A 14489-nucleotide genomic window follows, 5' to 3' on the forward strand; every position below is an offset into this window, starting at 1 on the left:
AAAAGAACAAAATAATTTTAATAATAGTGCATTAAGACCTTACATAAAATTTGTAAATGTAATATTCATTAAACCTACATAAACTAAGTATAAGAAATGTTGAGTTTTAATTTTTATTCCTTTTTAAATCTTGCATGAATAATTTAACTTTAATGTTGAATTCATTTCGTTAAATTAAATTAAAATCTGAACTATTATTGTACAATAAATGTTTTCAACTCCGAGTTAATTATTTATTGCAACCAAATGGTAAGTCAAAAACAATTATGCGCTTACTGGTCTTCTTTACTTTTTAACCCATTTGCACCAAAACCTAAAAAACGAAAACAGTGGGCGAAGTAACTTGCTCTATTGTTCTTTTTCCTTAAATTTTATTCTATGCATCTTGAAATCAAATAAAATACATTCTCTCAAGACTTTTCCTAAATTGATCTACGCAGAAGAGTCAAATATTCGTATCAAGACAAAAAGCGGAAAAATAAAGAAATAAATTCTCTGTAATCGAGTAATACAGTTGTGAGGCAGATCATCACATCTGTAATGATGTTGTACCTATCGCTATATGTTGCTATTATATTCGATTGTTACATCATCACTACCAAATAGTAGAATGTATTTTGTATCATTATTTGTTCAATTCATCCACATCCGCCAAAACTTAAGGGCAGAACAATAATCTTTATTTACCATGGCAGAAATAAACGAGGGAAAAAGAGTAAAAACAATAAGTAAATCATCTTATATTCTATATAATTGGGTTAAGACGAAATAAATGAGGTACGGATGTTTGACTGCAAAACAATAAAAAATAGATAAGTAAAGTGATAAAATGCCGTTCAACTTTGAACAATGCGTAGTACTAGCCTTAATTAACCGTTGTATAATTTTTTTCTCATGCACTAAGTTGCACGTAAATAACGAAAGATGGAGAAATAGCGAGAGATGGTCTTATTTATTACACAACTTCTTAACCTCCCTTGACTTCTGTAGATATTCATGCTTTTATTAAAGTCCATTTTTGTGATATCTTCATCAATCCAACTGAAATTTTTGTAAACTGGATCGAATTTTACGCTGATTTTCAGAAGAAAAATAGAAAGAATTTTTCGTACGACGATCTTTGGAGTTATGAGACAACCAGTGAGAAAAAAAAGGTTTTATTTGTTAAATCTAATTCCGATTTTGTAATCTTTGCAACTGAATCGTGATCAATTATGAAGGCAAACTTTAATTAATTTCCTTTAAATGTAATGGTAGGTATGATTAAGCGAGCATCTAATTGTAGCTATATCAAAGAAAGCTTTAGAAATTCCTTTTAAATCTATATAATCAAGCATGATCTAAAAGAACAATCTATTATCATTAGAAAAAAAAGGATGAAAGATCAACATAATTGAAGATCCCGAATAAAAACAAACAAACAAGTTACGCTATTTCCAAGATTATTTAAAAAATCTCCAAAAGAGTCTACCCTTGTTCCTTTTTTTTTTGATTGTCGGTTAAGGAAATTAATGAGGCGACTTAATTACATAACCATTAAAAAATAGAACAAAATTGAAGAATAGAAAGAAATTTGTTGATACAGAAGATAAAAAGCAGTGCGGAATTAAATGCACATGAGTACTAACTACTATGCTATTAATTTTTTAAAAAAATTTGTATTCATAACCACAAGCTCTTTAATTAATAATTTTCTTCATTTTAGGGATGATTTTTAGGCTGAAGGCAATTCAGATTGATTGATCGATCCCTGAAGCTAAAAGTAATTAATTAGTAATACCAATGCTTGTTCTTTTTACTTTGGTTTTTTTTGGTTATCAATCTACGTCATTCTTGGCTGAATATTACTTCTTCTCGTTTTAGCGGATTAATAATTCGTAGATACATAAATCAAAAACTACTAGATTAGTCAGTGATTCAAAGCAGAAAGGGAATCATTTATCTGGAGATCTGTTTTTCATAAAATTTTGAACATTTAATAAACGTATAATGTTTTGAATATAAACATTCTTACTGTAGTTTTTTTCCGTAAATTACACAATCTTATGATTAAAATAACATGTTATACATAACCAATACTACAGCTAAATGTATTACGTCACAATTTTTTGTTGATATACGAGGGTTATTCTTTTACAAAACTTAATATAAATAATAATTACAAATCTTTGCCTGATACAATACAACTTAGATAGGACTTAAGACTCGAGATCGAGAAAACTATTTGTAGGATATTATCAAAAAACCCACTGTATTTTCATGCACTTATTACTTATTTAGACTAGATAATGACAAGATAATAAAATTTAATTGTGGAAGAGAATTCTTGAACAAAGATTCTTGCAATTGATAACATTTGAAATGTACTCGTTATATTTCTTATCTACAAGGGTAGCATCGTCCACACTTAGAATAAAGACAGATGTGTGATCAAATGGACGGATTCTTGTAAATATTCGGAAAGAATCTATCACGGGGTATGCAAAACCCAGATATTTCCTTTTTAAATTGTTTGAGCAGTTCAATTTAAATTGAAGGAAATCGATTATTCAGACTTAAACAATAGAATAATTTGCTTTCATAGTGATTTACTATCAAATTGTTGTTGAAGTTGTAAGGGTTGAGATGTTAAAAGGGTCATAGATGGAATTTTGGCTGCAAAATTATGTTGTAAAGATTGTTCGCTCTCTTTTTTTACGTAGTTTTATGTCTAAATTTCATTTTCTAAAGTCACACCAACTAGCCTGTATATTCGGATCTGATAAACATGAATTATAGATTGATTTACATGGTCAATAGTAACAAAATTAAACTAATTTAAAAACCTTAGTTAAGAGCTCATAATTACTTGATGTAACAATAAAATATCATACTTTCCACTATGAATAATCTGCATGATTTCATAACCTCCTAAAAAGACCCCATCTGAATGATTTCATAATCTTTATTAAGGATTCACTAAAAACCTCATAAATTTAATAACTAAAAGTCCTTTTTTTTTGATAACAGAATACTCGAATTTACCAAAACAAAACAAGGCAAAAGATAAAAGACAAAGTCTGATGATCATTTTAACTGATCGGTGAAAACAAGTAAAAGAACACGTAGTGATGCACTAATTATTAAAATACTAATACGAACATTCTTTTAATTTCTCCTTAAGATCGAAAAAGAATAATTTTTTACAAATATTTTTAGTTTAACCAGTATGCATGTTAATTTTAATTCCATGTTCGTCAGAATTCTGTTTGGCGAAGAATTGATCTTATCGATAACGAATTGATCTTATTGATAATGTCCAATTTTTTATCAGTCATGCGCTCCTTGTTCTGTCTTCATTTTTCAAAGACTTTTCTCGTAAAATTAATTAATAATCGGTCTTGAAGCGTTGAAATATTCTACAGATTCAACCAGATATTATGAGAAACTTTACATAAATTTCATAAATTTAGTCGAAAATAAATCTTTAATGAGCTAGAAGCCATTTTCAATTAATAATTCGGTAGTCGACATAATTTTTGGCATAAATTTAGTAATTTAATTTTGGTAAATTTTTATTAGTTAGTTTAAATGACGAACAGTGCCATGCTTTAGAAACTTTGAAATATTTTATTTTTGTCATACCAATATGATATTAATGTTACTTTGTTTGTTTGAACAAGGTAAATGTAATTAGTACGAGGGGGTATCACTCAATACTTTTATGTAAAGAGTTCTGTAGTCTCGAACTACACTGTAGTAAAGTAGTATATTTTATAATATTTTAAATGTCAAATCTCATTTAAATATTTTGGGACATTCAATGTTAATTTTAATTTTTTGCAACCAAAATATTATCATAACAATTTAATTTCCAATAATTTTTACTAAATACAGATCGATTTCCTGTTAATTAAATTTTTTTTTTGAATTGCATTCTTTTCTACTCCAATTTTATATACAACTACAACAACATATATTCAATTCAATATGAATTTCAACGGTTTGTTTGATTTACTATATGAAATGCTAATATAGATAATTATATTAACTGATTCAAATTTACAAATTATAAAATAAAATACTGACTATCATTTTTTAGTCCAAGTGCTTACTGATCTCAATATTTTATGAACATAATTAATGCTAGGCGAGTAGGATTGGGTCAGAGATTAAATAAAATAGTTTTGACTGCTGCAAGTTTCAGACCAATGAGATTTACCACACTGTAAAACCCAACTGACCTAACTTTTGTTAGATTTAATTTTGGTAAATTGCAGGTATCCGCTATTTGCTAATTATTAAAGTGGTTAATTTGGTGTTCTACGTGTAGAGGCACCTTAATTTAATTCATCATGTATACTACTAACATCAATATTCTAGTGATCATCAAATAAGCAGAAAAAGTATGGATAAAAGTAGAAGAATATTGATGTGCAACAGTGAACATTATAAAGTGGATACAGGATGTATTTCATTATATTTATTACTAACTGTAAAAATCATAGGCATCAAATTAATCATGCGTCGCTAGATTAATATTTGGGATTTATTTAAAATTGATCAAACACAATTTAAGCATTGGACTTTGTGGTTTGATGAGTTTGATTGATTTTGGAGCTTCATGTGGTCTTGATGAAATAAAAAGATCTTATTTATTCAATCCTACTTGCTAGCATTTAATAGTGTTCATAATTGATTATCAATAAGAAGAGATTAAGTCAAAATTTGGTTTTATATAGTTGGTTAATTAAACAGTTAAATAGCTTGTAAAATTGGTATAATTTAGAATTGTTTGGTATATGTATAAATTACCAACTTTATTTTTAGATTACTTATTTTGCAACTATTACATTTGTTGTTATTGATGGTACTACAAACCTTTCACAGATCGAGTCAAATTACAAATGAATCGTGGTAATTAATTACATACAAATCTTAAAAGATCACAATCGTAACCAGAATATTGATTATATTTCTATTTATAAAAGATGACATTTTAATTAAACCTTAGTATAGTATCCTCTAGTGATTTTCTTCTTCTCTTTTCAATAAAGATTTACCACTCAACATATCGCCAATTTCAATCATATTTCTCCAATGTACAGTTTTACCTTTCCTCAATTTAACATCAGCTTCATTTACATATAAATGTCTAACACTAGTAAATTCAGTTGAATCTCCATGAATTCCGATAACAACAGCATTATGTCTTTCAACTTCTGCATCATCTATTTTAATTTCTGTCTTATCTGTACAATTATTCCATTCTTCTAAGAATTCCATTGATTTTAATGCAAATTTAATAGCTGTTACTCTATCATATGCTGTTGGTGTATAACCTTGTTGAACGTGACCTGGAATTGCAGTTCTTGTTTCAAATCGTTTGTTTGCATTTTCTCTAATTATATCAGCAATTAATTCTGTTGTATATACACTTGATGCTTGTTCATTTCTTATCAATAATTTACCATTATGATCTTCACCTCTATCTGCTTGAAAAACTTTAAATAATAATTCTATATCTCTTTGTAATTCGGTAAGATTAACTCTACTTTCTGGAGTATAGGAAGCTAAGGCACCAGTTATCAAACCACAATATGAAGCAACATAACCTGAATGACCACCTTGAACCTCAACCACAAAGACCCTTCTTCTACTTGAAGAAGCAGATTGTTGAACTGCATCACAATAAGCAACTAATTGATTCAAACAAGTATCTGAACCTAAAGAATATTCCGAACCTGGGACATTATTAGAAACAGTAGCTGGTATAACAACCATAGGTATATCAAATATAGGATAATTTGGTTTTTGATCATGTAATTCATGTAATGAAGTAAAAGCTTCAAATCCACCAACAATTAATAAACCTTGAATATTAAATTTTTGTAAATAAAATGCAACTTTGCCAAAATTTATTGAAGGTAATGAACGATTTGTACCAATATCACTACCACCTCTATTATGCCAACCTTCAATATCCAACCATTTTAATTCTTTTATTTTACCTTGAATCAAACCTGAAAATCCATCTTGTATTGCGAATAAATTATGACCTCTTGATATACTTTGTAATACTATAGCTCTAGTTGCTGCATTTAATCCAGCTGATGCTGCACCAACATGAATCACTGCAATATTTAATCTCTTATCTTTATTTAATTGTTTTGACCCATCATCATAATACGTTATTGATCTAAAATATTTATATGCATCAGAAAAATTGGCGTCTCGTAAACTCATTGCCTTTTTGAAATCTTTATGTTCAATTGCTTCAGCAACTGCTTTTGTCTGTTTTACAGCATCAACTAATGGTACTCTTACTATTTTATTCTTTAGTATACCAATCATTGGTGATGGAGTATCTGGAGTTAAATCTAACACTGCTTTTACAGCTTCTGCTCCTTGTAATGTAGCTAATGATCTATCATATGCAACTGCTGTACCACCTCTTTGTACATGCCCCAATATAGTGATTCTTGTATCTAAACCTAATTCAACCAACACTTTTTTAACATCATCGGATGTAATAGGATTCAATTCATCATCTATTGCACCTTCAGCAACTATAACTGTAGTTTTTCTTCTACCATATTGTCTATGTCTCAAACAAACCTCTTTCAATTGTTGTTTCCATTTACCAGCTTTTGGAGGACTTTCTGGAATAAATACAAAATCAGCACTTGTTGCCATACCAGATAATAATGCTAACCAACCACAATGTCTACCCATAACTTCCACTACAAACGCTCTTGAATGGGATGCTGCTGTAGCTCCTATATAATCAACCATTTCAGTAATTCTCTCCAATGCAGAATATGAACCAATAGTTACATCAGTACCGGACATGTCATTATCAATTGATCCGACTAAACCAACAATTGTAAGATTTTGATAAGGTTTTGCTTGTTCAGCTGTCAATTTTTTAGTATCAACTAATTCTTTAACTAAAGATGGCCATTCACTTCTAAATAAATCTGCACCAGTTAATGAACCATCACCTCCACAAACAACTAATGCATCTATTCCATTGACAACCATATTGAATGCAGCTTCTAATCTACCTTCTCTTTCTCTGAATTCTTTACACCTTGCTGTACCAATTGCTGTACCACCTAATGATAAAAATGATCTAACATCTGACCATTCCATTTTCTTTAATAATTCACCACCTTTAACTAAACCTTCATAACCTTCGTATACTGCATATGCTTCACAACCATGAAACAAAGCAGTTCTAACAACTGCTCTAACTGCTGGATTCATACCTGGAGCATCACCACCTGATGTCATAACCGCAATTTTCTTTTTCTTGGTTAGTTGTTCTGATTGATTGTTTTTACCTGTGATGGATGTTTTAATTAATCTGGAATCATTTTCTTCAACCACCAAGTCGATGTTTGATTTTAGTTTCGGGCCAGTTTTAACTGACAAGATTTCTTTTGTTTTAACTTCGATATATTCCTCAGGTGAGTTATACTCTCTTGGATTTAACTCATTATCTATATTTGAAAACCATAAAGTATTGCCTAATGGATCCTGAATACTGAAAACATTCTTATCAACATCTGTTATCTCTATTTTTGATTTTTTCAAGATATCTTTTAATTTTGATAAATCCGTACTGAATAATACAAATTTTTTGTCAATTGATTTTAACTCCTTTTCATTTGATAACCTTATTTTGAATATAGTTGATTCTGATAATTTTTCACAATTATCTCCACTATAAACTTTCAATTCTTGCCATGGTTTTAAATTTCCATTATTATCTAAATCTTGTAAAGGATAAGATTCTAACCAAGCTTCTCTTAATGAATCCTTTGACACCCCTAATTGTAATTGCGCACTGTTCACTCCAGATGTTCCATTATATGATATTCTTGAGAAATTTTTAGTTAATCTGAAACCTAAATTTGAATAAAAATTAAACAGTTTTATAAAATCATCATGACTATTGGTTATTAATGAGACATAACTTAATCTACTAATTGTTTCCACGCTAGGCATTGAATTGTGAAGATCTTATGGTTTGAATATGAATCTGAGTTAAATACTGATATAAGGTGAACAAGAAGTAACAATTGATAAATATATGGAATGATTAATTGTTTCGGACAACAGATGTACCTTTTGAATTGATAATTATTGTAGTAAAATAATATATCAAAATTGATTATTACACTACAAATAGAATAAAATGTTGCTGCTGAGAAAAATAATTAATGAAACCATTTTTTATTTTTTGCAACAAGTTTGACAAATTTATCCGAAGTTTCATTATTAGATCTAAAATAATGAAATCTACGATATACTATAAAATTATTTCAATATATTATCTTTCTAACTAACATAAACGTAAAATCAACTAATAAACAATTTAAAATTTATTTGGTCCGTACTCAACAATCAATTTTCTTTTCTTTAAAATGATGTCATAATCAAAACAAATTCAGTAAACAAAATGAATAAAATAAAATCAGTATTAAAACTTGAAACAGCAGAATTTTTCTTTTTCTTTTCTTTAACTTTTGGTTTATTCTCATCATTTTGTTTATCTGGAAATTGAACAAATGATGAAGAATCCTTGGATTTTAATTTTTGACTAGTTGGAGTTGCTACAACATTCAAAGTTTTATGAAAATAATTTTCGGTTGATGTTGAAAAAATTGAAGTTTCCCACGATTCATGAACTAACTCATAAACTTCCTTACCTAACTCTGTTTGTAATGGTAAATCATACACGTTTTTGGAATTTTTAGTTTTTTTAGGATTGGTTTTCTTTATTAGTTGATCTATGGCTATTGTTGTTGTTGCAAAGTCAAATGGTGTTTCTGTTTGAGTCCCAGTGCTTGTAGTGGTTGTAGCCGTTGGAAACACAATTGATCTTTCATGTGGTACAGTCCAATCTTCATGTCTATACGTTGGAAATTTTACTGGTGGTTCATTTGCTTGATTATCGTTATAAATATAACCGTCTCTTGCATTCAAATTCAACCATTCACCACTTGATGACCAACCATACATATAAGATTTTGCAACGGAATAATCAGTAACTTTTAAATTTTTCACATACATTGTGAATGGACCATTGTTATAATCAGTTAAACCTCTACTCCATGCAATTGTACCTTGATCTTGAGTTGTTTCTCCACTCCATAAACTTAATTTTAGAACCATTGGACTTGAAGGATAACCTTGTTTATTATGTCTACTCAATTGTCTAACTGGTTCACCATTTAAATACCAAGTAATATATTTTGGTGTCCATTCAACTCCGTAAGTATAAAACTCGTTTAGTGGACTCTTCTTTAGTCTATGATATCTTGCTCTATCATATGTTGTTACATTTCCCTTTATAAAATAATTTGTTTGATAATTAAATGGATCACCACCTAAAATCTCAGCAACATCAATTTCATCTAAATCATCACTTTGTAAATAAAATGAGCTAACAATACCTGGTCCAAAAGATCCTTTAATTTGAGCTTCAACTTTTCCATACATTATATAAAAACTTGAAGTTAATGCAGGATTATCAAATTCTTTTCGAATAGTTAGTTCCAATCCTTGAGGTGTAAATTTAACACCTTTTCTACAACTTGTAATTGCAAAATAATTTGTACCAGCTAAAAAAGTTTCATGTATGGATTTACTCAATGCTTCATTACATGCTAAACATTTCTTATCTGAAGTTGGATTACATTTTTCATTTTCATAATCTGAATCAAAATCTGAATCATAAATGGCAAACGATTGATTTAATAAAAAATTAAATAAAATAATTAAATTAAAAAACATAGTGAATTATGAATTGACAAAATATTTGTTTGTCTAGTTAAAACTGTAAAATTAGTTTAGTAAATTTTGTCTTAATTTGTATAATTTATAAAATATGTGTTGTTATATTAAAACCCCCTAAAATTGAATTACTGAAAAAATTAAAACCAAAAAAAAAAAAGTAAATAATAAAAAGATTTCAATATATTTATAATGGACGCGTTTGTATGGCATAACAAGAACTTCAGATCAAGATCCAGAAATGTACAACGAAGCACATAAAGTATTATTAACATATATTAGATCTATTAAAACAATAAGTTCACAAGATTTACTAGATGCTCTCGTGTTAATATCTCAAAGATTGAATTCTGGAGAAGAAAGAATAACTTTAGATTTATTAAATCAATATATTTCAGATATCAATTTAGAGATTTCACAACAAGGTTTTAAAATTGAAAGGAAAAATGATGAAAATGATGGAATATTATATTATATTTTTATAAATACAATGATTGATGATATAATGAAAGAAACCACCGCATATTCAGTTCCTGAATTAGTATCCATTAAATATATAATTGCAGAAATTATTGATAAATCCAATTTTGAATTCAGTGCAAGTAAAAATAGTATTCAACAAATTGTATCACAACATCAGAATAAATCTTTAAGAGATTCAAGTTTATTTATAAATAGATTAATTGATGATGGTTGGTTGGTTTTAACTATGAATGATGATTTAATTTTATCAATCAAGAGTTTATGTGAATTAAAACAATATCTTATTGATGGATTTGGTTATATTGAAGATAATGGAAAAATTTTATCTTGCTCAGTTTGCAAAGATTTGGTCACATTAGGGCTCTTTAAAGCAGAAAATAATAATGCTTTCCACAGAAAATGTTATGACGTTTATTGTAGAAATAATGATATTCAACATCAGGATAGAAGTTTAATGAGAGTTGGTCCAGATCCATCAACAATTTAGGCTATTCAAAACTATCTAAATATTGAGCTTCAACTTCATCAATAATATCCCAATACCATTCTTCAATAACATGTTCGTTATATCGATCACTCAATGGTTTTATGTTTGTGGTTGTTGGTGGAAATTCAAAATCAGGTCCAGCGTTTAAAGTTACTGCTCCATTTTGAAAAGTTGATAACATTGGATAATAACCTAAAGTATTATCATCAGTGTTTTTATAATTGGTATTCAGTTGTTGTTTTAAATTTGGTTCAAGATTAATTTCTTCAATTTCTTCAATATTTGTTGGTAAAAATGAATATAAATTATCTATCGTACCTTGCTTGGTTCCATTTTTGTATAAGATGATTTGTGAGTTAGATATTATTGGAATATTTTTTGTTTTATCATCCATTTCAACAACTGCTTTTTCTCCAAATACTGTTATGGGATTTAATAAATGATCCATTGTTTTAGTACTTGTATACTCAAATTGATCATAATACAATACACCTTTTGATTTTGTTGGTATTTGATCTCTTACAATATTATTATATTCATTAAATTTTTCATTATTTTCAACATTATTGAATTTCTTATTTTTGGTGGTTTTTCTTTTTTTGATTTTATGATCAGTTGGTATTTCCTGTTTCTTTAATTCAACAAATTCTTGTATATCTTTTTTATGTTCTTCCAATGAAGGTAAATGTACTTCAAATCCAATTACATCTCCACCTCTAAACCCATTTTCAATCAACACATTTTTCCTCCTACTTATGAACATTAATTCTCCTCCAACATCTCTTATCCCATATCCATAACCATCAAATCCTACTGGTGCTTCAATACTTGCTTCTCTTCTCCCCAATCCAATTCTTACATGACTGTTCTCATCAGATTTTAAAATTTTAAATTCAAAAAAATATGAACCTTCTCTTATTCCAATATTTGATCTAACTGATCTCCACCCCTGGTTAGAAGTTAAAGATTTGCAATCCTTACTTAAATATGAGCCAGTAGATCTATCAAACCAAGATAATGAAACTTCATATGGTTCAATATCAGTAGTGGAATAATAATTTGATGTGAATAAAGGATTAGGTCGACATAATTTATATTTGAAACCTCGTCTATTTACTGGTAATTCTTCATTTTGATAAAAAGTACAATTTTCAATTGAACATATTTCTGTTGGTGTAGGAGTATTTGTTGGGTAAGTATCTTTTATTTTAAACGGCATTGGTTTCAACCTTGGATGAATTATAACATTTGATTTCTTTGTTGTGTTTGAAGTTTCTATTATTCTTTTTGAATCTTCTTCATCTTCATCTATTATACCATCTCTTGACGATTGAATTTGTGGTTCGATTGAAGGTTCTTGTGAGAATTCATCCCTCATTTTATTGGGAATATAGGTTACTTAATGTATGAGCTGATTCGAATTAGTTTTTGATAAAATTATAAAATTTAGACGCACAAATTCTAATTTCTCGAATGAAATTAGGTCGGAGCTTACAGGAAAATTTTCACTCGTTAAATTCATTATTGTCTCTTTTAATAATCATTATATACTATACATGTCCTTACCACCAACTTTTATTGACTTTATTGACTGATTTATTAGAAGCTCTACCAGTATCATGTAATTCAGCAGTACTTTTAACCAAAACTTTCCCATCAGAATTTTCAATAACGCTCTCCAATACAATAGTCTTTTTATCATTTTTAGGTGATTCTTTAGTCTTTGTCTTTATGATTAAAAATTGGTTTGCAAAAGTTGGACGTTTATAATTTATAGTTAAATTTTCAACTTTAAAATCATCTTTTAAATTTGAAGTAGTTAATTGATTTAAGGATGCATTTCTCTTGAAAGTTTCATTGAGTAAAGTGGCTATTATACCTCCGTGAACTATGAAAGGGTATCCACATAACCTATAACCTGCATGGATTATTGAAACTCCTTCATCTGTGTCTATGTTGTGAAATGTAACTGGTTTAATTAAAATACCACCTGGTTTATTTAATGTTTGATTGGTTAATGTTGGTTCTTTGTATTCATCTTGATGTTTTATACTAGTGGATGTTCCACTTTTAAATTCTTGATTATCCAAAACATTTCTATCAAGGTTTTCCCAACTTGATAATTTATACCATTGATGGTTGTTCTTAGGGTGAGCTAGTTTTTGATAAATTGGTAAATTCTTTAACTTATATTCTAATTTCAAAATTGGAATTGTATTATTTTTAGCTACAGAGTCGTCATAGTCAATTGATGTCATTGATTCATAAATATTGAAAAGTGTCTCATTATATGACAAGTAACCACCTAATAAGAAAAATAATGTAGTTGTTCTCCAATTTATCCATCTGGGGTTTTTATATTTTGGTAAATGATCAAATGGTGAATCTTCAGCTAATCTTGTTGCATATTGTCTAGTGATTGTTTGTGATTTCATTAACCTAAAAGGTCGAGACGAGATTCTGAGTTTTATCATAACTTTAAAGTTAATTGTGGATGTTCTTGTTTAGGCTAAAAGTTTGATTGATGATAAGGGGAAAGTTAATGAATTTAAATTTAGCGGTAATTAAAAAATATTGTCGTATTTTGTAAAGTAATGACATAAAAAAATTTGTTTTAAAAAAACCCGACAATCGGGTGAAATGAAACAACAAAATAATTTTAAAACTTATCAAACATCAACATAAAACAAACAGGTAAACATGGATGGTTATGAGGAATCTCAATATATAGATAATGGTCATATATCGCAATATGAAGATCAACAATCACATCAAAATTTACATCAAGATCAAAATATAATAGATGGTACGCTACAGCATCAACATTCACAAGAAGAATATGAAGATATTCAAAATCAACAAGAATCACAACAAACACAACCCCAATATGACGAAGAAGAACAATATATACCAAACCATCAAAATATAGTAGATGAATCAGAATTATTAGCGGCACAAGCAGCAGCGGAAGCAGCAGCAGCAGCTCAACAACAACAACCAGGAGATGTTTTTAATAATGTAGCTCAAGGATTAGAAGGTAAACATAGAGATACAATGATGCAATATTGGCAAGAAACTATCAACTCTATTGAACATGATGAACATGATTTCAAAAATCATCAATTACCATTAGCAAGAATTAAGAAAGTAATGAAAACTGATGAAGATGTTAGAATGATTAGTGCAGAAGCTCCTATATTATTTGCAAAAGGTTGTGATATTTTCATAACTGAATTAACTATGAGGGCTTGGATTCATGCAGAGGAAAATAAAAGAAGAACTCTACAAAAATCAGATATTGCTGCTGCTTTAACAAAAAGTGATATGTTTGATTTTTTAATTGATGTTGTACCAAGAGAAGAAGAAAAACCAAATAAAAAAAATAATCACAATAATCACAGTAATAATTCAAATAACCCAGCTTCTAATAATTATGGAGTACAACAATAATGAAAAGATTGTAATCAACTTGTATATATAAAAAAAATCTAGAATGTGTACTTATTTTCATGAAGTTACGGAGTATAATACGGATCTATTGACAATTGAGCTCTTAATTTTGATCAAAAATTCAGATTAATCTGAGATAATCGATATATAAACTCTTTGAAACTGTAATTATAAATCATTACATCATAAACTTCTCGTAAATTTTTCACTCTTTATTTGTGTAATACTTTAAATAAACCACTCCACTAAAAATATAATAAATGCAAAAAGAGCAAACTAATCCAAT

General features: G+C 28.4%; 6 protein-coding genes across 6 annotated transcripts; 2 read left to right on the forward strand and 4 right to left on the reverse strand. All coding sequences in view use genetic code 12, as the record gives it.

Annotated features, from left to right (window-relative positions):
- Positions 1-5004: 5004 nt before the first annotated feature.
- PFK1 (6-phosphofructokinase subunit alpha) lies at positions 5005-7992 on the reverse strand (the record flags this gene model as incomplete). The annotated part of the gene is made up of 1 exon (XM_051766637.1): positions 5005-7992. One exon carries the CDS (start codon positions 7990-7992, stop codon positions 5005-5007), a length of 2988 nt encoding a protein of 995 aa, XP_051621911.1.
- A 414-nt stretch (positions 7993-8406) lies between these two features.
- On the reverse strand, positions 8407-9783 carry CRH12 (Crh12p; the record flags this gene model as incomplete). The annotated part of the gene is made up of 1 exon (XM_051766638.1): positions 8407-9783. The coding sequence occupies one exon, from the start codon at positions 9781-9783 to the stop codon at positions 8407-8409; it is 1377 nt and encodes a 458-aa protein (XP_051621912.1).
- A 241-nt stretch (positions 9784-10024) lies between these two features.
- KGF54_000699 (uncharacterized protein) lies at positions 10025-10753 on the forward strand (the record flags this gene model as incomplete). The annotated part of the gene is made up of 1 exon (XM_051766639.1): positions 10025-10753. The coding sequence occupies one exon, from the start codon at positions 10025-10027 to the stop codon at positions 10751-10753; it is 729 nt and encodes a 242-aa protein (XP_051621913.1).
- Position 10754: 1 nt separating this feature from the next.
- ASH2 (Ash2p) lies at positions 10755-12131 on the reverse strand (the record flags this gene model as incomplete). The annotated part of the gene is made up of 1 exon (XM_051766642.1): positions 10755-12131. The coding sequence occupies one exon, from the start codon at positions 12129-12131 to the stop codon at positions 10755-10757; it is 1377 nt and encodes a 458-aa protein (XP_051621914.1).
- Positions 12132-12315: 184 nt separating this feature from the next.
- KGF54_000701 (uncharacterized protein) lies at positions 12316-13227 on the reverse strand (the record flags this gene model as incomplete). The annotated part of the gene is made up of 1 exon (XM_051766643.1): positions 12316-13227. One exon carries the CDS (start codon positions 13225-13227, stop codon positions 12316-12318), a length of 912 nt encoding a protein of 303 aa, XP_051621915.1.
- Positions 13228-13453: 226 nt separating this feature from the next.
- HAP5 (Hap5p) lies at positions 13454-14203 on the forward strand (the record flags this gene model as incomplete). Its single annotated transcript, XM_051766644.1, has 1 exon — positions 13454-14203. The coding sequence occupies one exon, from the start codon at positions 13454-13456 to the stop codon at positions 14201-14203; it is 750 nt and encodes a 249-aa protein (XP_051621916.1).
- Between the last annotated feature and the right edge of the window lie 286 nt (positions 14204-14489).

The sequence above is a fragment of the Candida jiufengensis genome (assembly GCF_024610255.1).
Source record: "Candida jiufengensis strain CBS 10846 chromosome Unknown scaffold7, whole genome shotgun sequence".
Lineage (NCBI taxonomy): Eukaryota > Fungi > Ascomycota > Pichiomycetes > Serinales > Debaryomycetaceae > Lodderomyces > Lodderomyces jiufengensis.